Source organism: Felis catus, chromosome E3 (genome assembly GCF_018350175.1).
Source record: "Felis catus isolate Fca126 chromosome E3, F.catus_Fca126_mat1.0, whole genome shotgun sequence".
Classification (NCBI taxonomy): domain Eukaryota; kingdom Metazoa; phylum Chordata; class Mammalia; order Carnivora; family Felidae; genus Felis; species Felis catus.
Genome location: NC_058383.1, coordinates 21571600 through 21594313, shown reverse-complemented (window position 1 = coordinate 21594313; position 22714 = coordinate 21571600). Strand labels below are relative to the sequence as shown.

General features: G+C 47.5%; 1 protein-coding gene across 2 annotated transcripts in view; it reads left to right on the top strand.

Annotated features, from left to right (window-relative positions):
- Positions 1–22714, top strand: part of SLC5A11 (solute carrier family 5 member 11) — a 47705-nt gene that overhangs the window by 4221 nt on the left and 20770 nt on the right. The window contains exons 2-9 of one of the 2 annotated variants that reach the window (XM_019820776.3): positions 152–272; positions 5078–5327; positions 8546–8617; positions 10584–10688; positions 11854–11913; positions 18500–18604; positions 19769–19874; positions 22464–22544. In XM_019820776.3, the coding sequence (XP_019676335.1) occupies positions 5193–5327; positions 8546–8617; positions 10584–10688; positions 11854–11913; positions 18500–18604; positions 19769–19874; positions 22464–22544 (664 nt within the window). In that variant the 5' untranslated portion in view covers positions 152–272; positions 5078–5192. The remainder of the gene's footprint in view (positions 1–151; positions 273–5077; positions 5328–8545; positions 8618–10583; positions 10689–11853; positions 11914–18499; positions 18605–19768; positions 19875–22463; positions 22545–22714) is intronic. The other variant, XM_003998755.5, reaches the window with a different exon arrangement.

The window sequence follows — 22714 nt, the reverse complement described above, 5'->3', positions numbered from 1 at the left end:
AGTCAGTGCCAGCCTGCCCGGAGCTGTGATGAATAAGTTGTTTATCCGCTCCCACCGCCCTCGGTGCCTGGCGGGCAGAGGCCTGCAAGGGGCAGCTGGGGGAGGGGCCGCCTCACCCTTCAACCCACTGCCCCTCCTTCCTCCCTTTCAGACCTGCTGGGTTCTAGAACCATCCACCCTACTCCTCAGTTCTGCGTCAATCTCCGCCTTGAACTGCTTCCTGAGCTCTAAGCCCTCACCTTCCCCGAAGCCCCTGGATTTGGAAGCAGCAGGTCAGTGTGTTTAAAAACACAGGTTGTGAAACCATACAGATCGGGGTTCGAGCCCTGGCTGTGGACATGATGCTAAACCTCTCCCAGCCACAGCTTCTTGGCTGATCACGTGCACTGACCCTACCTACTTAATAGGGATTTCACCCTTGAGCTACCCTGAGGGACCATCCAGCGCCCTCCTCTCCAAGCCTCCAAAATGTGCCTCTCCTGGTAAGACCCTTTTTTATGAGCCTCTCTTCTGACCCAAGAAACTAGCCTCCCTTCCCACTTTCTTGAACAAAGACTTTGCAGGTGTCTGGTCCAGTTAGGTTGGTTCGGAGCAGGATATTACCCCATTTCACAGATGACAATGGCCATGAAATCTAGGCTGATTGGCTGCTGGGTGAGGGGAATCCTGGCTTCTGCTACTCAACTTCCTCCTGTATTAGGACAGAGTAAGTGTCTGAGCTGGGTCTGCCCACTACTGGCTGGCTTCCCTCTTTCCCTCCTTCTCTCTTCCCTCTTTCCCCTCCATAAATGCGGTGGACCCATGGCTGCTTGGGTCTTCCCTTCCAGGGAAGATTAGGTCTGAGAAGCTGTGAGCACCCTCCCAACAGAACTAGGCAAGGTGCAGCCCCAGGGAGAAGTTCAAAGTCATACTTGGCATGCGAAGGAAACGTAAGGTCATAGAGCGCCCCCCTGAGGCATCTTGTCTAAGTGAACATCCAGTCCCCTCTTATAGGGCTCTAAGGTCCTGTTCTCCACCCAGGGGACTTCTGTGGTTCTTACAGTTGGGAGAAGATGCTCCTGGCATCCAGTGGGTAGCTACCAGAGAGGTTGTTAAACATCCTGTGTTGCACAGGACAGCCTCCCCCACCCCATAACAAAGAGTTATTGAGGATGAGGAAACGTACTCTAGGAACAAGGAACAGCCTGCCCAGGTAATCAGGCTGTTCTGTCTGCGGGAAATTACTCCCCAATCCTTACCCTGTTGATTAATCACCAAGCCCTATTGATTTTTAAAAAAAATTTTTGGAATGTTTATTTATTTTTGAAGGAGAGACAGAGTGTGAGTAGGGGAGGGGCAGACAGAGAGGGAGACACAGAATCCGAAACAGTCACCAGGCTCCCAGCTGTCCCGCACAGAGGCCAGTGCGGGGCTCAAACTCACAAACCCTGAGATCATGACCTGAGCCAAAATCAGACGCTTAACCGACTGAAACACCCAGGCGCCCCAAGCACTGCTGATTTTTTTTTAAATTTTTTTTAACGTTTATTTATTTTTGAGACAGAGAGAGACAGAGCATGAACAGGGGAGGGTCAGAGAGAGAGGAAGACACAGAATCCGAAACAGGTTCCAGGCTCTGCGCTGTCAGCACAAAGCCCGACGCGGGGCTCGAACTCACGGACTGCGAGATCATGACCTGAGCCAAAATCAGACGCTTAACCGACTGAAACTCCCAGGCGCCCCAAACACTGCTGATTTTTAAAAAAAAATTTTTTTTAACGTTTATTGATTTTTTGAGACAGGGAGAGACAGCATGAACGGGGGAAGGTCAGAGAGAGGGAAACACAGAATCTGAAACAGGCTCCAGGCTCTGAGCTGTCAGCACAGAGCCCGACGCGGGGCTCGAACTCACGGACCGCGAGATCATGACCTGGCTGAAGTCGGCCGCTTAACCGACTGAGCCACCCAGGTGCCCCAAGCACTGCTGATTTTAACCCCAAGTTATTTCTCACATCCTCTCGCACACCCCTCTAGATTTCATCTAAAGTCTGTGGCATTACACGGTCACCTTCTAGTCAACCTACCCTCACCCTTGCTTCTAGTCAACCTACCCTCACCCCCATTGGATCCTACAACTCCCTTGTCCCTTAACCCAGAGCACAGGTGTGCCGTGGGGGCATGGCTGCCCAACAGGAGATGCTTTGAAAAAGTATGGGAGCATCTTTGCTTATGACAGTCGTTTGGGGGTACCACTGGCCTTCGGTGCATGGAGACCAGAGATGCTAGACTCCCCGAAATGCACAGAACTGCCCCATGCAGCATGAACTTTCGAGATGTTCCAGACTTGCATGTGGGTGAACAACATGCTTATAGACTAGAGCTCCAGTGTATATGAAACACCAAGTGGTTTGTTTTTAATTTAAAAATTTTTTTGATATTTGTTTATTTGTTGATTGATGTTTGTTTATTTTTGAGAGAGAGAGAGAGACAGAACACAAGTGGGGGAGGAGCAGAGAGAGCCAGAGACACAGAATCTGAAGCAGACTCCAGGCTCTGAGCTGTCAGCCCAGAGCCCAATGAGGGGCTCGAACTCACGAACTGCAAGATCGTGACCTGAGCCAAAGTCGGACGCTTAATCAACTGAGCCCCCCAGGCGCCCCAAATTTTTTAAAGCAAAGAATGTGCCTGCTTTTATCTTCACAGCATTGTCTCAAATATTTTTCAGTGCTCTGTCTTAAAAGCACGGTATTGCTTGGACTTTTCCATAACATTTAAAATCACAGTAGGCTAATTGTAGTTACATTTTGGGGGAGTCAAAAACCGCACGTGGATTTTCGGCTGCACAAGAGGGTCAGCACCCCAACCCCCACACTGTTGATGCTGGTGCTGTTCCTCTGCGGATTCACTTTTGATTCTGAGGTTTTGCACTAAAATGGCTTCCGACTTTCTCATTTCCCTTACGTTCAAAACTTAGCGTAGTGGGTGCAAGTATCTGACTGTTCTTGGGGTCTCCCGTGGAGTCGGCAGATCGGTGATATGTTGAAGCATTCATCAGTTTATCATAAATGGCTTTCCTTTTATTTCTTTTGGACTTAAAGCATTGTATAGACTTTTTAAAAAGTGATGTGCAAGGGCGCCTGGGTGACTCAGTCGGTTAAGCATCTGAGTCTTGGTTTTGGCTCAGGCCATGATCTCTGGGTTTGTGAGTTTGACCCGACCCCCCCACCCCCGCCCCGCGTCAGGCTGCACGGAGACATCGTGGGGCCTGCTTTGATTCTCTCTCCCCTGCTCCCTCCTTCTCCGCTCCTCCCTTGCTCCTGCTCTCTCTCTCTCTCAAAATAAATAAATTGATTTAAAAATCTTTATAAAAATATTTGCTATAAAAATATTTGCTATATTTGATGTCTGAGAAGTTGGGAATCGCTGACCCTATAAAAATCCTTTAATGACATCAAAGGGCTGAGATAGTCACCTTCATATCTGATCGACCCCACTGCCCAGTCCCCTCTTCCTAATCTTACCTAATACTCAGGCAAGAATCTGGTGATTCCTTAAACGTGACATGCTTATTCACACCTCAGTGTGTAGATGGGGGGCAGTGTGTAGATCGTGGGGGCATCGTGAGTCTTTTCACTCCCAGACCTCCAGAGTGGAGTTACACACTGGGAATAAGTCCATGCCCAAATCGCTTATGGTTGAAAATCACCCTTAGGAGTTTTATTAGTTTCCAATTATTGCTGCAAAAAATCACCAGAAGGTAGTGGCTTGAAACGATGCAGGGTTATTATCTTACAGTTCTGGAAGTCACAGGTTCTAAATGGGTCTCCCTGGGCTAACATTAAGGTGACAGCACGGCTGAATTCCTTTCGGATGCTCTAGGGTAGAATGCATTCATTTCTGTTCCCAGCTTCTAGAAGCTGCCTGCTTTCCTTGGTTTGCGGGCCCTTTTACTGCATCTTCAAAGCCAGCAACATTGGCCCAAATCCTTCTCATGCTGGTTCTCTTTTCGGATTCTCTCTTCACTTTTTTTTTTTTTTTTTTTTTTTTTAATTTTTTAATGTTTTATTTACTTTTGAGACAGAGAGAGACAGAGCATGAATGGGGGAGGGTCAGAGAGAGAGGGAGACACAGAATCTGAAGCAGGCTCCAGGCTCTGAGCTGTCAGCACAGAGCCCGACGCGGGGCTCGAACTCACGGACCGTGAGATCATGACCTGAGCTGAAGTCGGATGCTTAACCGACTGAGCCACCCAGGCGCCCCTCTCTTCACTTTTAAAGACCTTTGTGGTTGCAATTATCTCACTCAGACACTTCAGGGAAAATCTCCCAATTTTAAGGAGAGCTGACTGGCAACCTTAATTCTGTTTGTAAACTCAATTGTCTTTTGGCCATGTAACTTAACATATTCACAGGTTCTGAGGATTAGAAGGTGCCCATCCTTGAGGGGGACATTCTGTTCCCCATAGGAATCCCTTAAATTGCCCACAGAAGTACAGTATACTGAGAAACAGCCGAGGACACAGTGGTTCAAGGCATGGATTCTGGAGCAAGATTATTTGCCTTCAAGTCCTGTCTCTGCCACTTGAGCCATATTAATCTTAGACAAGTTCCCTGTGTCTCAGTTTTGCCATCTGTAAAATGGGGATGAAAACAATAGTGCCCACTTTACAGGTTTGTAAACACTTAGAATGATGTAGGAGGTGCTGTATATATTACAAAATATATTCCGTTTTACGGGCCTGGCCGACACTGGAACAAGACTAGTGTCCCGCCGAGCCTCAGACAAGATGTTGGCTCGACTCTTGCCCACCTCTGAGGTTCCTCAGAAATGGGAAATAACTCCAGTGTCTCGTTTTACTCTCACTCTTGGTCATATGCTCCTGAAGTGGGATGGGATGATGAAACCATCTGTACTATTCAGTTTGTTCTTAATATTTTGCCGAGTGAGTGGCTGAGTTGCTAAAAATTAGCTGTTGATTTGATGTGACTTCAAATCATTCGTTTGCTGAATGAATGAGTGAATGGATGGATGCATGGATGGATGGGTGGGTGGATCTGCCTTCCTGGGAGATCTGTCCCCACTACACATCTCTCCACAGGTGCCCTTTCGCTTGCTCCAAGGAGGTAGCCACGCAGAGGGTGAGGAAGTAGCTCTAGTGCTGGCGTCTGACCCGCTTTTGCACTTCCCGCAAGATTGAAAGTTTGCTCAGGACCATGGAGAGCAGCTCCGGCAGTCCTCAGCCCACGGAGTCCGATCCCCTGGAGGCTTTTCCCCAGAGGAGCCTGGAGCCAGGTGACATCGCGGTGTTGGTTCTGTACTTCCTCTTCGTCCTGGCTGTTGGACTTTGGGTAAGCCAGGCCAGAGGAGGCAGAGGTAGAAACTCGCCCAAGGTCGTAAAGTAATTAGAACTTTAAACTTGTAAAAATACAGAGTTGACCATGGGTCAGGTGCTGTCTTAGGCACTTTCATCTCATGCTATGTCATGTAATTTGCACAGATGTCTATGAAGACGCTACCGCTGTACCCATTTTATAGATAAGGACACTGAGGCTCAAAAATGGAAACTCCTTGTATATTAGTAAGTTAGCACAGCTGGGTTAGAATCCATATCTCCTTCACTTTGAAGCCCATATTCTTTCTTCTTTTTTTTTTTTTTTAATTTTTTTTTTCAACGTTTATTTATTTTTGGGACAGAGAGAGACAGAGCATGAACGGGGGAGGGGCAGAGAGAGAGGGAGACACAGAATCGGAAACAGGCTCCAGGCTCTGAGCCATCAGCCCAGAGCCCGACGCGGGGCTCGAACTCACAGACCGCGAGATCGTGACCTGGCTGAAGTCGGACGCTTAACCGACTGCGCCACCCAGGCGCCCCTCTTTCTTCTTTTTTAAAGCAAGCTTTTTAAAACAAGGTTTTTAATGTTTTTTATTTTTGAGAGAGAGAGAGACAGAGTGTGAGCAAGGGCAGGGGAGGGACAAAGAGACAGGGAGAGACACAGAACTCAAAGTGGGCTCCAGGCTCCATGCCGTCAGCACAGAGCCCAACACGGGGCTTGAACCCACAAACTGTTGAGATCATGACCTGAGCTGGAGTCGGATGCTTAGCTGACTGAGCCACCCAGGCGCCCCAGCTTTTTTTTTTTTTTTTTTTTTTTTTTTTTTTTTTTTTTTAAGGCAATACAGTCACAAGGTTCAAATAAAAGCAACTTAGGGGGGGTCTGGGTGGCTCAGTTGGTTGAGTGTCCCGACTTTTGATCTTGGCTCAGGAGTCATGATCTCAAGGTTTGTGAGTTTGAGCCCTGAGTCAGATTCTGCACTGATAGCCCAGAGCCTGCTTTGGATTCTCTCTCTCCCTTTCTCTCTGCCCTTCCCCCACTCTCTCTCTCTCAAAATAAATAAACACTAAATAAATAAATAAATAAATAAATAAATAAATAAATAAATAAACATTTAAAAAAACATAGTGAAAATTTCACTACTACCCTTCCCTTCACGAGTAACCACTGTTGTAAACTTGTTTGTACATTAATTTGAGTTTCCTTATGGAAATCCGAGCAAATGTTATCATGTATATTTACCTCTTTCTTAAATAGGAAGTAGGTTATTATACTGTTGTTTTTTCACCTTGCTGTTTTTCACCTATCATGATCTCTGGGATATCTTTTCATATCAGTGCATAGAAGCTTCCTTGTCTTTTTAAAAGTTGCACAGGATTGGGGTGCCTGGGTGGCTCCGTGCGTTGAGCATAGAACTTTGGCACCGGTCATGATGTTACGGTCTGAGAGTTCAAGCCCTGTGTTGGGCTCTGTGCTGACAGCACGGAGCCTGCTTGGGATTCTCTCTCCCTCTGCCCCTCTCCCCCACTCACGCTCCCTGTCTCTAAAAAAATTGCATTTATCTTATAATAAATGAGGCTGGACACCCTTACATATGTTTAAAGACCACTTCATTCCTTTCTGTGATGCACGGTTTCATCTATTTTTCCCATTTTCATTAGGTTCTTGTTCTTTTACTTACCAATTTCTAGGAATTCTTTATTCTTTTAAAGTTCTTATTTGTTTAAGTAATCTCTACACCTGGCATGGGGCTCAGACTCGTGACCCCAAGATCAAGAATGGCATGCCCCTCCTCTGACTGAGCCAGCCAGGTGCCCCTAGGAACTCCTTCCATGCTCAGAACATTAGTAATTTTGGGATAAGGATGCTGAAGAGAAGATACTGCTATCTGGGTTTTAGGCCATTTGGTACAAAAGACTTGAAAGCTGAGCCCCAAGGTGTCCCCACTTGGCTCCAACTACTTACACATCATTTTTCTACTCCTACCCCTTAGCTTTCCCTCCTCCAAGTCAACAAGGGGATGCAATGCTGGACGTTCCAAAGACCTTTCTCTGCACACTCCCCTGCCCTCCGCTCTTAGCAGGACATAGTGAGACGGAGGAGACATTGTTGAGAGTAAGAGTTTTCATGTCAGACAGCCTTGGGGTCAGGGTTAAGTTAGGGTGAGGTTGGAGGCACTGGGAATCGGTATTTTCACAAGAGGACCAGGAGTCTCTGATATATTACTAGTTTGGGAACCCTGGATTTAGATAATCCCTTTCAAGGAGTTCTTTATTTAAAAAAAAAAAATTAAGTTTATTTATTTATTTTGAGAGAGAGAGAGAGAGACAGAGAATCCCAAGCAGGCTCCACGCTGTCAGCACAGAGCCCAATGTGGGGCTCGAACTCATGAACCGTGAGATCATGATCTGAGCTGGAGGACACTTAACCTGCTGAGCCACCAAGGTGCCCCGGGAGTTCTTTATTTAAAAAAAAATACTTCCTGTGTCAGGAATGAACCGGAATGAGTCTCAGGTTCTGTTTTCTATAGAAAGTTCATTTGCAGGGATGAAAAGATACCATTTCCTGCCATGTCCTATCCAGTAAGAATCCCCTCACCAGCGTTCGCACCCAGGCTCAGAGATGTGCAACTTCTTGCCAAGATCAGACAAGCCACTTAGCAGCCGAAATGTGTCTATTCGAACACCTTCGATGCTTAGAAGCTCACTCCTTCTAAAGACGGTTTTGTTGGCCGGCTAAGGACATGGGCTCCCAAGGCTGACCTAGACCTGAATTCCCGACACTTCCACTCTCAGGAAACAATGGCACTAGAGTGACTTCTGAGTCTCATTTTCTTCGTCTGTTAGATGGGCCTCATGATACCAACTTCATAGGAGTTTGTAAGGATTAACATGAGATAAAGCGCAGAGATGCTTAGGGGCGTCTGATGGCTGTGCTCCTGTGACACTATGTAGCACTAACACTCAATAAATGGTGCCCCTTATGAGCTATCCTAGCGATGAGCATGGGTTGAAAACTCAGACATGTAAGGGAGCCAGCCATAAGCAGGGGTTGTATTGACCTGAAGAATTTGTCTCCTCTAAAGCATTCAAATTAAAATCTTAAAAACCGTGGGTCCAAAGCACCCTATATTTGCTGTCCAGATCTGGCCTGCTGGACTCCCAGTTAGTTTTCCATGGCTTTGGCACTTCGGGATGCCTCTGACTGTTACCCACCCTTCTTCTTTGTTTCAGTCCACAGTGAAGACCAAAAGAGACACAGTGAAAGGCTACTTCCTAGCTGGAGGGGACATGGTGTGGTGGCCAGTAAGTGGTCTTTGGTTCAATTGAAGTCACTTCTTCACATGCTGATGGTCTGTCTAGCCTTTGGTCTCTCAGGACCCGGGTTGCACGTTGTGTGAAGTCACAGTCTAGAGAAGGCTTAGCTCCAACTCAATCAGTTAGGCTGGTTTCAGGTATGGTTGAGTGCAAGGGCTCAAGTGATATCATTAGGACCTGGTTTCCATCCCTCCCTCTCTTCCTCTCTTTAACCTTTCCTTCCTCCCTCCCTCTTTCCCTCCCTTCCTTCCTTCCTTCCTTCCTTCCTTCCTTCCTTCCTTCCTCCCTTCCTCCCTTCCTCCCTTCCTCCCTTCCTCCCTTCCTCCCTTCCTTTCCTCCATATCAATTTCTCTTCTTCTGGATGAGCGCTATTCCCCAAACAGAGTCAACTTCATGGCAACAAGATAGCAGACTTTGCTCTAGACTTCTCATCCTCTCAAGTTCCAGTGCACGGAAGAGCATGGAAAATATCTCATCTTTGACTGTGTCCCATGCCCACCTCCGTGCCAGTCACTGTGACCAGGGTAGTTTGATGTGCTAATTGGCTCAAGCCTGGGTCACACACTCAATGCCTGAGCTGGGGCGGGGAGTGGGGGGGTGGAGTTGGAACCTGTCCTCAAGCATATGCGATGAGATGGGAAGGGGCTAGAAACCCTTACTGGGACAAGGCGGAATGGATGTTGAAAACACAAATAACAAACACAGCAGTCCAATTGGTGTTTTCTTCTCAAGTGGACCTCAGGGCATTGCCAAATACAGCATGCACGTGCACACACACATACACACACGCACCCAGGTGTCTATGGGCCTGCCTACGTCATGGATGGTCAGGGATAATAGTTTACTTAGAATCTCCTGAAATAAGAGTGGAATCTTTGAACTAAGAAGAGGAAGGACCGCTCCCATTCGCATTGAGTCCAAAAGATGTAGGGTTTAAGGTGCAGAGAGACAAGTGGTACCTGAGCCCCTGATCAGTGAAATGTGTGGAGACAATGACCATACTGTTCTCAAAAGGTACCAACGACATGCTTTGCGTTATATGTTCAACAAATTCCCTAAAAGTATATATTCGCCGAGGAGGATGTCTGGCACTCTGTCCAACACATCAGTAAGCTGGTCTTCACCCTCAAGGGGCTTGTATTCGAGTGTTTCCCAAAGTATGAGGAACAGTCGCTCTAAGATTTTCCAGCTGCCACTGACATAGCATTAAATAACGTCAGATCGCATAGTGTGAACCTCATCCCTTTCCTATTCTACGTCACTCCTCCTGACTGCATTAAAGAAAAAGCCACAGTTTGGTGCCTTTATCAGTCTTTCATCACCGACCAAGCTCTATGTTTAATCAAGAGACTATAGGCCTCAGTGAGAGAAACTAGCTAGGATTTGGTAACGGAGATGGTGTCCCAGTTCCAGATTCTTAGGAGAGAAAATGTAATTTACCTACTTTGGGCCAAGTAACTGGGGGTGTCTGGTTCAATCTGTTGAGACCAGGGATTGGGGCCATTGAGTATAGGCTTGGCCACTTAATGTTCTACCAGAAGGAGAACTATTTACTTTGCCAAGGTAGAAACAGAACTGGGATATATAACAAAGGCTTCCTGATTCTCCTCATGAAGCACCTTCCATAATACCTGTCATCCTTTCCCCCAGGGACGATGCATACAGTTGTCCGTGTTGTGCACTGCACTACCCTATGGGGTATGATTCACATTTTAGGCATCATGAAGATGCATACTTACTGTGCCAATAACTGATAGATGGAAGTAAGAGAGTTTGGGGGAAGACGAGTCTTTCTAATTTGAAAAAAAGGAAGATGCTAGATGGGCTAGGGATGGCCCTGCCTTCTCTATTTCTCCTTCTATCTTGGTCCCTTTGGAGCACGGGAAGAACTGGGGGTGGGGAGAAGATACTGTAGACCTTGCCTCCAGGATCTGACTTGTCTGTCTCCCTACAGGTGGGTGCATCCTTGTTTGCCAGCAATGTTGGAAGTGGGCATTTTGTAGGCCTGGCAGGGTCGGGTGCTGCTGCGGGCCTTTCCGTAACTGCTTATGAGTTGAATGTAAGTATCTTACCAGGGGTGTCTACAGCTCACCCTTTGCCCAGTAGGTGACCCTGGGGGACAGTGTGAATGCCCCATACTTGTAAAAATGGAGAAGTACTTCACGAGGAGACAAGCAGGAAGCATCAAGGGTACCCCTCGCCAGCTAAAACTAGTTTGACCCGCAGGCTTCTGGCTTGCGTGGGTGTGCTCGGTGCTGGCCGGTAAGGTCAGGACCCTAATAAACCACTGTGTGGGAGAAGAGGGCTCCGAATCCCTTCCCTGCGGATGCAGAGGCCAGAAGGTGTCCCGGGACCAGAGGGTTTTTCTGTGTATCACAAAAAGCAGGTGACATCTGTGGTGTGGTGCTTTGACCTATCTTGCCCGGATGCCCAAGAGCGAGGACGCAGTGTCCTATGGAGCAGGGCTCGTGAAGGATCTGATTTTCACTGAGGAGGAGGGCTTGCACTGTTAGTGGTGGTTTTCATCTTCATAGTGACTAACTTTCTTTGAAACAAACGATTTACTTATTTATTTATTTTATTTATTGATAAGCTCTATGCCCAACATGGGGCGTGACCTTACAACTCCTAGATCAAGAGTCATATGCTCCACTGACTGAGCCAGCCAGTTTATTTATTTTGAGAGAGAGAGAGAGAGAATGTGAGCAGGGGAGGGGCAGAGAAAGAGAGAGAGAATCCCAAGCAGACTCTGCACCATCGGTGTAGAACCCACTGCAGGTCTTGAACTCGTGAACTCTGACCTGAGCCGAAAGCAAGAGTTGGACACTTAACCTACTGAGCCACCCAGGCGCCCTGTGACTAATATTTTTAAAGTGCTCATTCTACCCTGCGGCCTACGCGACACGCGTTGCCGTATGGTGGGATCCCTTACAAAGCCCAACCTAGCTCAACGAGGGAGGGAATACGCCTGGAGGAAGGGGGAGGACGTGAGGTTTAGGGTGACACCGGATGAGGAGTCACGGAAAAGCTTCTATTTCCCCTCTTCCCTCCTTCGTCCCCTTCTGCCACTTAAACGTGGAAATATGATGGTCCGGGGAGGGGGAGGTACGCAGACTGGACCAGAGGTGGAGCCAGGCCTGGCTACCTCCAGGGGCAGAGGGAGATCCAGATGAGCGCCTTGAGGTTGGCGGGAGCCGAGTCCTGACTCTCTTTCCCCCGGGCAGGGCTTGTTCTCCGTGCTGATGTTGGCCTGGATCTTCCTGCCCATCTACATCGCTGGTCAGGTGAGTGTGGGGGAGTCGGGGTGCCGTGGGCTGAGAAACCCTTTGGGAGGGTCACCCCTGCGTTCCCTCCTTCCCCCCTGACGACCTCCCTTAGTCCCCGGGAGGTCGGTCCCCGCATGGCGAGGGACGCCGCACAGGTGAGACCAGGGGAGCCCCGCCCTTGGCAGCTCCCACCTGGTGACCGATGATGAAGATGCACACGGGCTGGAGGAGACGGGAGCCCAGAAGCACCTGTTTTCAATGCGAACACACCGGTGTGAGGCTCGTGGTGTCTTTGACGTGTGTAGGCGGTAACATGTTACTGCTTTTCTTCCTTTGCACACACAGCTGTAAAAACTGAGTTCTTTCTGGCAGATGCGAAGGGTCAAAATGTTTGTTCCCAAATAACAATGCTGTTTTAGACTTAAAATATCTATCTATGTCTCTATATCTATATCTATCTATCTATATATGTATATACACATACATACATACATATGTGTATATGTTTTTAAGTTTATTTATTTTGAGAGAGGGAGAGAGAGCATGAGCAGGGAGAGAGAGAATCCCAAGCAGACTTCATGCTGTCATGCTGTCTGTGTAGAGCCCAATACAGAGCCCGAACTCACCAAATGTGAGATCATGACAGCTGAAATCAAGAGTCGGACATTTATGGGGCGCCTGGGTGGCTTAGTCGGTTAAGCGTCCAACTTTGGCTCAGGTTGTTTGAGCCCCACGTCGGGCTCTGTGCTGACAGCTCGGAGCCTGGAGCCTGCTTTGCATTCTGTGTCTCCTCTCTCTGCCCCTCCCCTACTCTTGCGTTCTCTCTCGCTCTCTCTCTCTCTCAAAGATTAAACATTAAAATTAAAAGCAAAAAAGAATCGGACGTTTAACTGACTGAACCACCGGGCACCCCTGCTTTAGACTATTTTGAAAAAGTAGTTTAAAAAATGGTTTCTGATCTGACAGCTTTATGTCACTCATACTGTCTAGATTTAATTCTGCTCCAAAGGTTCTACCACACGGGGCAAGATCATACTCAGGACCATTCATAAGGCAAGAACTGATTTTAACTTTTGATTATGGCAATTAAAAACTACACAAAGTAGGGGCGCCTGGGTGGCTCAGTTGGTTAAGCGTCCAACTCTTGATACTGACTCAGGTCATGATCTCACAGTTTGTGAGTTCAACCCTTGCATCAGGCTCTGTGCTGACCGTGTGGAGCCTGCTTTGGATTCTCTCTCTCTGCCTTCCCCTGCTCTCTCACTCTCTCTTAAAATAAATAAATAAACTTAGAAAAATATTTTAAAAAACTTAAAAGAAAAAATCTACCCACTCCATTTATTTTTTATTTATTTTTTTTAACGTTTATTTATTTTTGAGACAGACAGCATGAACGGGGGAGGGTCAGAGAGAGGGAGACACAGATTCTGAAACAGGCTCCAGGCTCTGATCTGTCAGCACTGGGCCTGACACGGGGCTCGAACTCACAAACTGTGAGATCATGACCTGAGCTGAAGTCAGCCGCTTAACCGACTGAGCCACCCAGGCGCCCCAACCCACTCCATTTTTATTGGGAAATAAATACATTGAAAACGTGATAAAACACAAATGCACAGCTTAATAAACTATCGTAAAATAAACACCCGGATCAAGACATAAAACCTAACCTCCCCCGTGTGCCTTTAGCACGTGACCATGCCTTCCTTTCTCCTTGAAGTTCATCTAGTTAACTCCTTTGCTTTTCTTTGCAGGTTTCATTATGCATAATTAGACAGTTGGTTTAATTTACTTTTGAAAAAACGTATATGGGATCAGGGTAACATATTCGTTCATTAGTGATGTGTTAATTTTTTTTTTTTTTTTTTTTTTTTTTTTTGCTGTGTAGTGTTCTGTAGTATGACTACAGCCTGTGTGTCCATGTGTTTGTCCATTCTTTTGTTCATGGGCATTTAGGTTGTTCCCAGTGTTAGGCTGTGATGGCTAATGCTCCCGTGAGCATTTATACAAGTGTCCTGAGGCACGTAAACAGGTGTTTATGGAGAGTGTCTACCTATGAGTGTCTGGGCTATTGGGTATGTTTGTCTGGCTTTGCTACATACTCCCCCAATATCCCCCAGAGTATTTCTATCAGCTTAGAGTCCCAACAGCAGTGTCTGCAAATTCCCTTGTCTCCATTGCTTCACATCCTTGCCAACACTTGGTATTTTTCAACTTTAAAATTCTTGCTAATCTCAATGCGCTTTCGACTGACAATTCTATTTTTATTTTTTTTGGCCCTTTGGATTTCCTCTTTGGGGAAGTCACTTGTCTGGGGCTTTTGCCAACCTTTTTAAAAATTATTATTAGGTGAGGGGCGCCTGGGTGGCTCAGTCGGTTGAGCGTCCAACTTTGGCTCAGGTCATGATCTCGCGGTCTGTGAGTTCGAGCCCCGCGTCGGGCTCTGAGCTGTCAGCTCAGAGCCTGGAGCCTGTTTCAGATTCTGGGTCTCCTCTCTCTGTCCCTCCTCCACTCTTGCTCTGTCTCTCTCTGTCAAAAATAAATAAACATTAAAATAAATAAATAAATAAATAAATAAATAAATAAATAAATAAAATTATTATTAGGTTATAGAGCTTCTTATTGATTTGCAGAGGTTCTTTATATATTCTGGAAACAAGCCCTTGGGGTGGTTTTAGGTGTTGCAAATGTATATATGTATCTTTTTCTACTCTGTGGTTTGCCTTTCCAGTCTCTTAATGATGTTTTTGATACGCAGTTCTCAACTGCAATGCAGTCACATTTATCACTTTTTCCTGTCTTTCATGTTCTGTTTAAAAAATATTTTCCTACTCCAAGGTCATAAAGATATTTTCCTATATTGTCTTTTAGAACTTTTCACATTTAAGTCAATTATCCACGTAATACTGATTTTTGTCCACCGTTGTTTGAGAATGGGATAATGCTAACGCCACCCATCAGGAAACTTACAGACCAGTTGTATGTGTGATCCGTTCATTCATTCATTGATTGAAGATGCATTTATTGAGCCAAATGTCAGCTGCATGCCAGGTCCCATCGGTTCCCCATCCTCGCCTTGTGATGTGACCATTACAATGCTTACCCTTCTTGCTGGAAATTTCTTTTTCATTCACAGGGAGGTTACCTCCTGTTCATCTTTCAAATCCTACTTTAAGCAATAATTCCTCCAAAAAGCCCCTCTGACCTCCCTGATGAGGTTAAATTTCCTTCTTCATCATATTGTGACCTTTGCTGCTTTGCATTAGCTCATGTGGCTATTAAACTCAGATGTCTCCCAATAGACTGTGTGCCTCTTCTAGTAAACCAAGCTTTCTCATTTCTCAGCATGCCTGGTCTCTACCAAGTAGATGCTGGCAGCACCCCACACCCCAAATTGTGACAGCCAAGTCGTCTCCAGGCGTTGCCAAATGTTCCCTAGGGAGGTACAAAATCATCCTCGGTTGAGAACCACTTTCCTAGACTGTGTGCGTCTCCCATTAGATTGTCAGCTCTAGGAGAGTGGGAACCATTTCTGTTCTCTCCTAGAGTTGTGCCTGGTACACAGGAGATGTGCAATTAAATATTGTTGAAATAACTCAGCAGCAGGGTCTTTGATGGATTCAGAAGGAAGAACATGAGGAATGAGCTAACACCCAAGAGAAGAGGCACTGGTTAGGGACCAGAAGTCTTGGTCAGATCCCAAAGCATCACCAGAGTTAGCAAGTGAGAGGGCTGTACTGATGAACGTTTGGGGCGTCGGAGGTGAATGGGGTCCTGGGGCTGACGAGGCCCAGGTGTGGGTCAGGGAAGTGGGGGCTGGAGCAGAAATGCCCCATTCTTGCCGGGGCTCAGCAGACTGAGACACCATGCAAGGTGTCCCATGTGGGTTCTCTGCATTGTCCCTGTGGCTGCTTCCACACTGGGAAAGGGTCTCCAAGAAAAGGAAGACCTTGAAGGAGCTGGAATCCCCTTGAGTCCTGGGCAGGGCCCTGGGGAAGGCTGGAGGTAGGGGGCGGGGGGTTCGGAGGAAGAGGGAGGGGATTTACATGAGGAGGAAGTATGGCAGTCGGGATGGGGTGGGGGAGACAGTATGCAGGTCCTGGAAGCCGCTTGCTGTCCTCTGCCCCAGGAAATGGGGGGTCTGGGAGGGAGGGGCCCCACAAGCAGCGAGGCCTCAGGAACTAGGGTGCTCATCCCCCCACGGCAGCATTTACTGCATTTATTTCTTATTCTTTTTTTTTTTTTTTTTTTTTTTTAAGTAGGCTCCACGTCCAACGTGGGGCTCGAACTCATGACCCTGAGATCAAGAGTCGCATGCTTTACCAACTGAGCCAGCCAGGCACCTCTGCATTTACTTCTTTTTAACATTCACCCAGCTACAACCAGAGGGTGGTTCCTGTGCTGCCTGTGGGCCGTCCCTCAGCTCTGTCGTCTTTCTCAACCTTGCTTGCTGGCAGCTTGCCTTTTTAGCTCCTTGACAGTTTAACAGCTGTGGTCACAGACAGTAAATCTGCCAGGGAAGCCCGTTCCTCTCACCTGAACGGACTGAGGCTCTTCGTGTCCTCTCTAATCAGCTGTCACACCATCACCACGGGCACATCCGTTCAGTACTGGTTGAATGTCCCCATGCGTTATTCCTTGATAGAGTGTCAGTGCATGTGCTTCTGGAAAATCTCTGTTGTGGGTACCTTGCTGCAAAACCAGGGGAAGACATGAGAGTCAGAGTTCCAGATGGTTCTCTGGGGGAGATGGGCAGGAAAAAGAAGCTTTTTTTCTTTTTTCTTATTTGAAAATGCCCATTTATTCCTGGAGTTCTTTTTTTTGTTTGTTTGGCCAATATTTTATTGTGAGAAGACTTTCAAGCATACATCGAAGTGGAAATAATTTTGCACCATACACCCTTGGGTTCTTGAATACCCAGATTACCATTAGCCATTTACAATTCTTATTTATTTATTAAAATTTTTTTAATGTTTATTCGTTTTTGAGAGACAGAAAGAGACAGAACGTGAGTGGGGAGGGGCAGAGAGAGAGAGAGAGACACAGAATCGGAAGCAGGCTCCAGGCTCTGAGCTGTCAGCACAGAGCCTGACGTGGGGCTCAAACCCAAGAGGTGAGATCATGACCTGAACAGAAGTCGGATGCTTAACCAACTGAGCCACCCAGGTGCCCCAACTATTTGCTATTCTTGAACCGAGTCTAGCCATCTAGTCTTTCCCAGTATCCCTTCACAATCTGACCTCGGAATGGATGGTTTGCCGTTCATGAGCTTGTGGTGGGGGACCTGTTAGTTTTCTCCTCCCTGGGTTAGACTTGGGGATACCTAAGCAGCAACAGCCTGGAGGAGAGGCTGCAAACATTTCTGCAAATATCTTTATAACTGTGTCCTTCCCCATCCAAGATCTAGTACCTCACGGAAGAGCCATTGGTTTGATGTCGCAGTGTCTCAACTGCAAGTCTGGGGCTAGAGTACAGTGAGGGTGAGGAGATTGGGAAAGAACATGCCAAACCCTCAACAGTGGTTTTCAGCAGCACACCCCAGTCACTTGGGTGCCCATATGGTAATGACATCTGACTTTGGACCACCCAGCCTGGGCCATAGGGAGCCGCCATGATTCAGTGCCCCCCCCTCATCTTTTTGCCAACCCTGGAGCCTGCTATTAGAATCCCCTGCTTTTGCTGGTAACCTGCCCGAAGGTTTAAATCTTGTTTTAATGTTTATTTTTGAGAGAGAGATACAGAGCATGAAATGGGGAGGGGCAGAGAGAGAGAGAGAGAGAGGGAGACACAGAATCTGAAGCAGGCTCCAGGCTCTGAGCTGTCAGCACAGAGCTCAACGCGGGGCTCAACCTCACAACATGGGATCATGACCTGATCTGGAGTAGGACAGTTCACCGAGTGAGCCACCCAGGTGCCCCTTGACCAAAGGATTAGAATAGAGCAATTCCCCAAAGTTTGGAACCTGGACGAATGGAGATTCTTGAGATGCTTTTAGGTGTCAGACATGGGACCCGCCACACTGAGTCACGGGGTGGAGTTATTTCCTTTTCTGTTGTCTTTCACTTGTTTGATGAGCTCAAGGGGAAAGCCTTACATTGGTCCTAGCCTGTCTTCAAGACCCATCCAACACTTCTCCAGCATTCTTTTTCTTTTTTAAATGAGTAGGCTCAGGGTCCAGAGTCTTTGATGTTGCCAGAAAGGAATAGAAAATAATGAATTTTTTTACTACCCGGTGTTTATTTTACTACCCGTTGTTTATTTTTGCTGGTTCTCTTAAATTTAGGGTTGATTTTCCATTTATGATGGTGATTCGAAGTTTAGGTAAATGTATTTAACTGTTTAGGTGAGCTGGTTGAAAGGAAAACATTAAGTAACTGATAAGAGATAGCAAACTTCGGGATGGGATTGGTAGTTGGGTACATCCCCCGGCACAGAACCCCAATTCCTCCACACCCCATCCCTCTGCCCCCATTTTCTCCTCCCTTCTTAGGCCTATGATCAAGAAGGCCATTGGTGCTGCTGAGTTTGGGGAGGAGGGAAGGGCCAGTGCCCTGAGACCATGTGCCCAAAGTCAGGTATGTGGTGACCACCGAGCTCTGGCCCCTAGGTCACCACGATGCCAGAATACCTGAGGAAACGCTTTGGTGGCAACAGGATCCCCATCATCTTGGCTGTGCTCTACCTGTTTATCTACATCTTCACCAAGATCTCGGTAAGGTGGGGACATAGCCCAGCCGTGTACCTGTGGCATGGTGAGAAGATCAACTACAGCCACTGCTTGGGAGTGTGTCCTCCCTGTGCACTTCCTCCTCCTGTGGGGCAGGCTTCCGGGAGGTTAGCAGAGGGTAGGAGGGGTGGGAGGGAGAGGGCAAGCATGGGCAGAAGAAGTCGGGAGAAGGTTCTGCCAAAGGTTCTCTGGCAACATCTCTAGATGGTGCAGGTCACCCCTTGGGTGGAGCGGTCATATTCCTCCTGGGATTAGACAATGATCAGCTATTAATCAGATGGGTTGAGGCCATTGAGCCTGCTCCACCTTGAACTTTGGTTGGATGGGCCAATCTCTAGAAAGAGGCCAAGAGCAGATGCGTTGCAGCCTCCAGGCCTGCCTGTGACTCAGCTGATGCTGTCTCCACTTCCAGTTGGGGCTGAGGAGAGCCTGTCTCTTGTGAGGAGAGTGCAGGGGGTGCAGAGGAATCCCATTCAATCCAAACAACAATAACTGAGTCCATGCCAGCTGCAGGCTTGAAAGACAGACGTTGGATGACAGCATCCTTTCAGAATTCTGCCTCTGGGTCTGGTGGAAAGCTACAGACGTGGGGAAGCGGTCACCAGGGAAGTTATGACCAAGGAGGATTACGAACTAGAGAAAGGGGACTGGTGTTCCCGATGGATGGACTAGAGCAAGCAAAACATTGGCGACATGGATGGGCATAGCTTGTTAGGGAAGCAGGGAAGCAGTGAGTGAGGGAAATGAGGCCAAGGGTCGAGCAGACCATGAAGCCTGGCATGCAACTCTAACTTATTTACATAGACGTTATCTTGGGGGCGGTAGGGGGCCACGGAAGAATTTTAATGGGCAGGAGAAGGATGATATGCTCATGGCGGTATTTGATAAAGGTTGCAAAGTGGAGAATGGAGACTAGAAAGACCAGGAGTAGCAGCAGGAGGGCCATTGAGGAGGTTGTCGTATTAGCCCAGTGAATGGGTCTCAGATGTACTTGCCCAAGGGTCCCAGTTTGAGACCTCTGATACAGGAAGAGGTGGCTGAAGAAAGCACAATGTAGGACTCTTCCGTTTGCTGGAATCCAGTCTTAGGGGAACTTGGTGCTGAAAATGTCCATCCATTCATTCATCCGTGAACTTCATGTCTCTACAGGTGGACATGTATGCGGGTGCCATCTTTATTCAGCAGTCTCTGCACCTGGATCTCTACCTGGCCATTGTTGGGCTGTTGGCCATCACAGCTCTGTACACCGTTGCAGGTGTGTCTGAACGAGAGGTGATGCCTGAGGCCGTGGGCCACCCCCGCCCCCTTCTTTTCCTGGCCCATCTTCTGATGTTCTAGTGTGTTAAAGCCATCCATTCATTACACCTCAATCAATGACCCCAGAAAATATGGTGTCTCTTGGCCATTGTCCAAGGGAAAAGGGCTTCCCGATTAGAGGGAGGATTGAAAAATGCACCACAACTGCATCAAGCTATTTTCCATTTATTTACTGCAGAATTATTTATTGAAAACTGAGTGAGGCGCATGTCTATTCACATGCACTCTGCAAAGTGAGATTGTCAGCAACTGTAATCTCGGAGAATAACATGCGGCAGCATCGTTTTTCCCCGTCGGAACCACACTCCAGGGGAGTATGGACTGGCATAGAGTATGGCCTGGACAAATATCTGTGTTTGAATATTCACCTTTTAATCTTCCATCTTCTGCTCCAGCTCACCCTTCTCTGCTTCCTCTTCGTATAATATAACTCATTCCACAAATATGTCTGGATATCACCTACCTGTGCTAGACATCGTGCTAGGAAATGAGGTAGAGCAGTAGACAAAACAGGCAAAATCTTTACCCCAAAGGAACTTATATTCTAATAGGGATGGGGAGACAGACAATGAACAAGGAAACCAATAAATCATATCAGGATGTATTGTTATAACCTGATAAGTGCTGTGAAGGAAGTTCCACGCAGGGTGAGGTGGGGAGTGATGGGTAAGGAGAGGTTTATTATTATTATTACTATTTTTTTACATAGCATGTTCAGAGAAGGCCTTTCTAAGGTGACATCTGAACGCATTTAAATGATAGGAAGGAAACTTTAAAGAGAAGGACAGAGGAAGAGAAGACCAGGCTAGGAGAAGGGCACATGTAAAGACTCATGCTTTGTTTGGGGAACAGAAAGGCGGTCAATGTGGCTGACGCTGAATGAGCAGGTGGCTCAGGCTGCGACCCGCTAACCTCCAGGGGGGCCACTCCCACCAGACAGAGACGAATTGCCACCCCCCCCCATGTGGCTCAGCAGGGGATGGGGGAAAGCCCAGCAACCAGTGCCTTGAGGGAAATGAAAGATGAAATGAGACTGGATTTTGCTCCGAGGGCTGTGGAACACCACCGGAGGCTCTAAGCTCAAAAGCGGTCAAATCAAACCCAAGCAAAGGCCCCTGAAGGATCTCTCAGAGCGTTCCGCACTAATGGAAGCTGTGTGCCTGGAGCCCAGGGAAAGGGAAGGGCTAGCTAGTCCCAGTAGCCAATTTACCTTTGTTTCCTGGTCTGCGTGTCCCATTAGACTGTAATCTCCATGAGGACAGGGAACATGCTTTTTGCTTGCTTCTCTATCCCTACCATGGAGAGCTAGGTAGGGCACTCACCAGATATTTGGTGAACAGTTGAATAGAATACTAAACAGAGTGCATGGCACATGATAAATTGTTCAGTGAACATCAGTATAGAAACGATGGCAGGTTTCAGTGGCACCCGGCTTCAGGGTCACTGCACTCAGGCAGCAGAGAGTTGGGACAAGAGTCTAGGCTGGGTGTCTCCCCGTTTGTGACAGGGCCCTATTCCTGCTGGCCAGGAAGGAGGAGGCATGGTAGAGAACCCCACACCTCTGCCCATGTTTTTTATTGCACGCTGACTTTGCCCACTCGTAAAACATGCTCAGATCAGATAAACATCCCTTTCCCTTTGGGAAGAAGGAGGTATAGTATAAGGAAGAGACTAGAAAGATGGCCTTGGCCAGATAGATTTGCTGCCATTATTGTCATTACCAAGACTGTGCTAGGTGGCAAAAGTAAGAAGAATTCACTGAGGCCAACCACAGGAGCCTGCTCAGGAAGCCTGTTAGGGCTCTGAATACCTAGTACTCATATCCTCTTTCCAGGGTTAAAAATAAAGCTGTTCAGAGCTTGGGGACTACAGCCCATGCATCACTTCCTGAATCAGTTAGAAATTACTGTGTAACAAACCACCCACAGATGTAAGGACTTAAAACAATGATCTTAAGCAAGAGCAGAAGCTTCAGGGCCCTTGAGGGCTAGGCTTAGGCCTGCACAGTAGCACTCCCCCATATTCTGTTGGTCGAAGCAAGTCATTTGGCCAAGCCCATAGTTAAGACATAGAGAAATCAGCTTTGTTTACATCAACATGAAAAGCAGGAGCACCTGGGTGGCTCAGTTGGTTAAACATTCAGCTTTGGCTCAGGTCATGATCTCACAGTCCATGAGTTCGAGCCCCGCGTCAGGCTCTGTGCTGACAGCTCAGGGCCTGGAGCCTGCTTCGGATTCTGTGTCTCTCTCTCTGCCCCTCTCCAACTCATGCTGTCTCTCTCTCTCTCTCTCTCTCTCTCTCTCTCTCTCTCTCTCAAAAACAAACGTTTAAAAATTAAAAAAAAAACAACATGAAAAGGAGCAGGAAAGCCACAAGGCAACATGGGCATGTGCCCAGGAAGGAGGTCTTGTGGCCATCTTTGCAAACAACACTAAGAAATCTCAGGTCTTGAGCTTCCAGATTCTCTCTGTTGTTACCCAGGGTGTCCGACCCTCATCTCCGTGCTTATCCCCACCCCCACCCCCAGGTGGCCTGGCTGCTGTGATCTACACGGATGCCCTGCAGACTCTGATCATGCTTATAGGAGCACTCATCCTGATGGGCTACAGTAAGTGGGGCCCCAGGGTCACTTGGGTGGGTGACAGGCCCTCTCTCAGGAAGAGACATCTGCTCTCATCACGGGGATCAGAAAACCCAGCTGTCAAAAGCATACCCCAGGGGCATTCCATCACGGATGATTTCCTTGAGACATGGTTGTTTTAGCTGGAAGAGAACTGA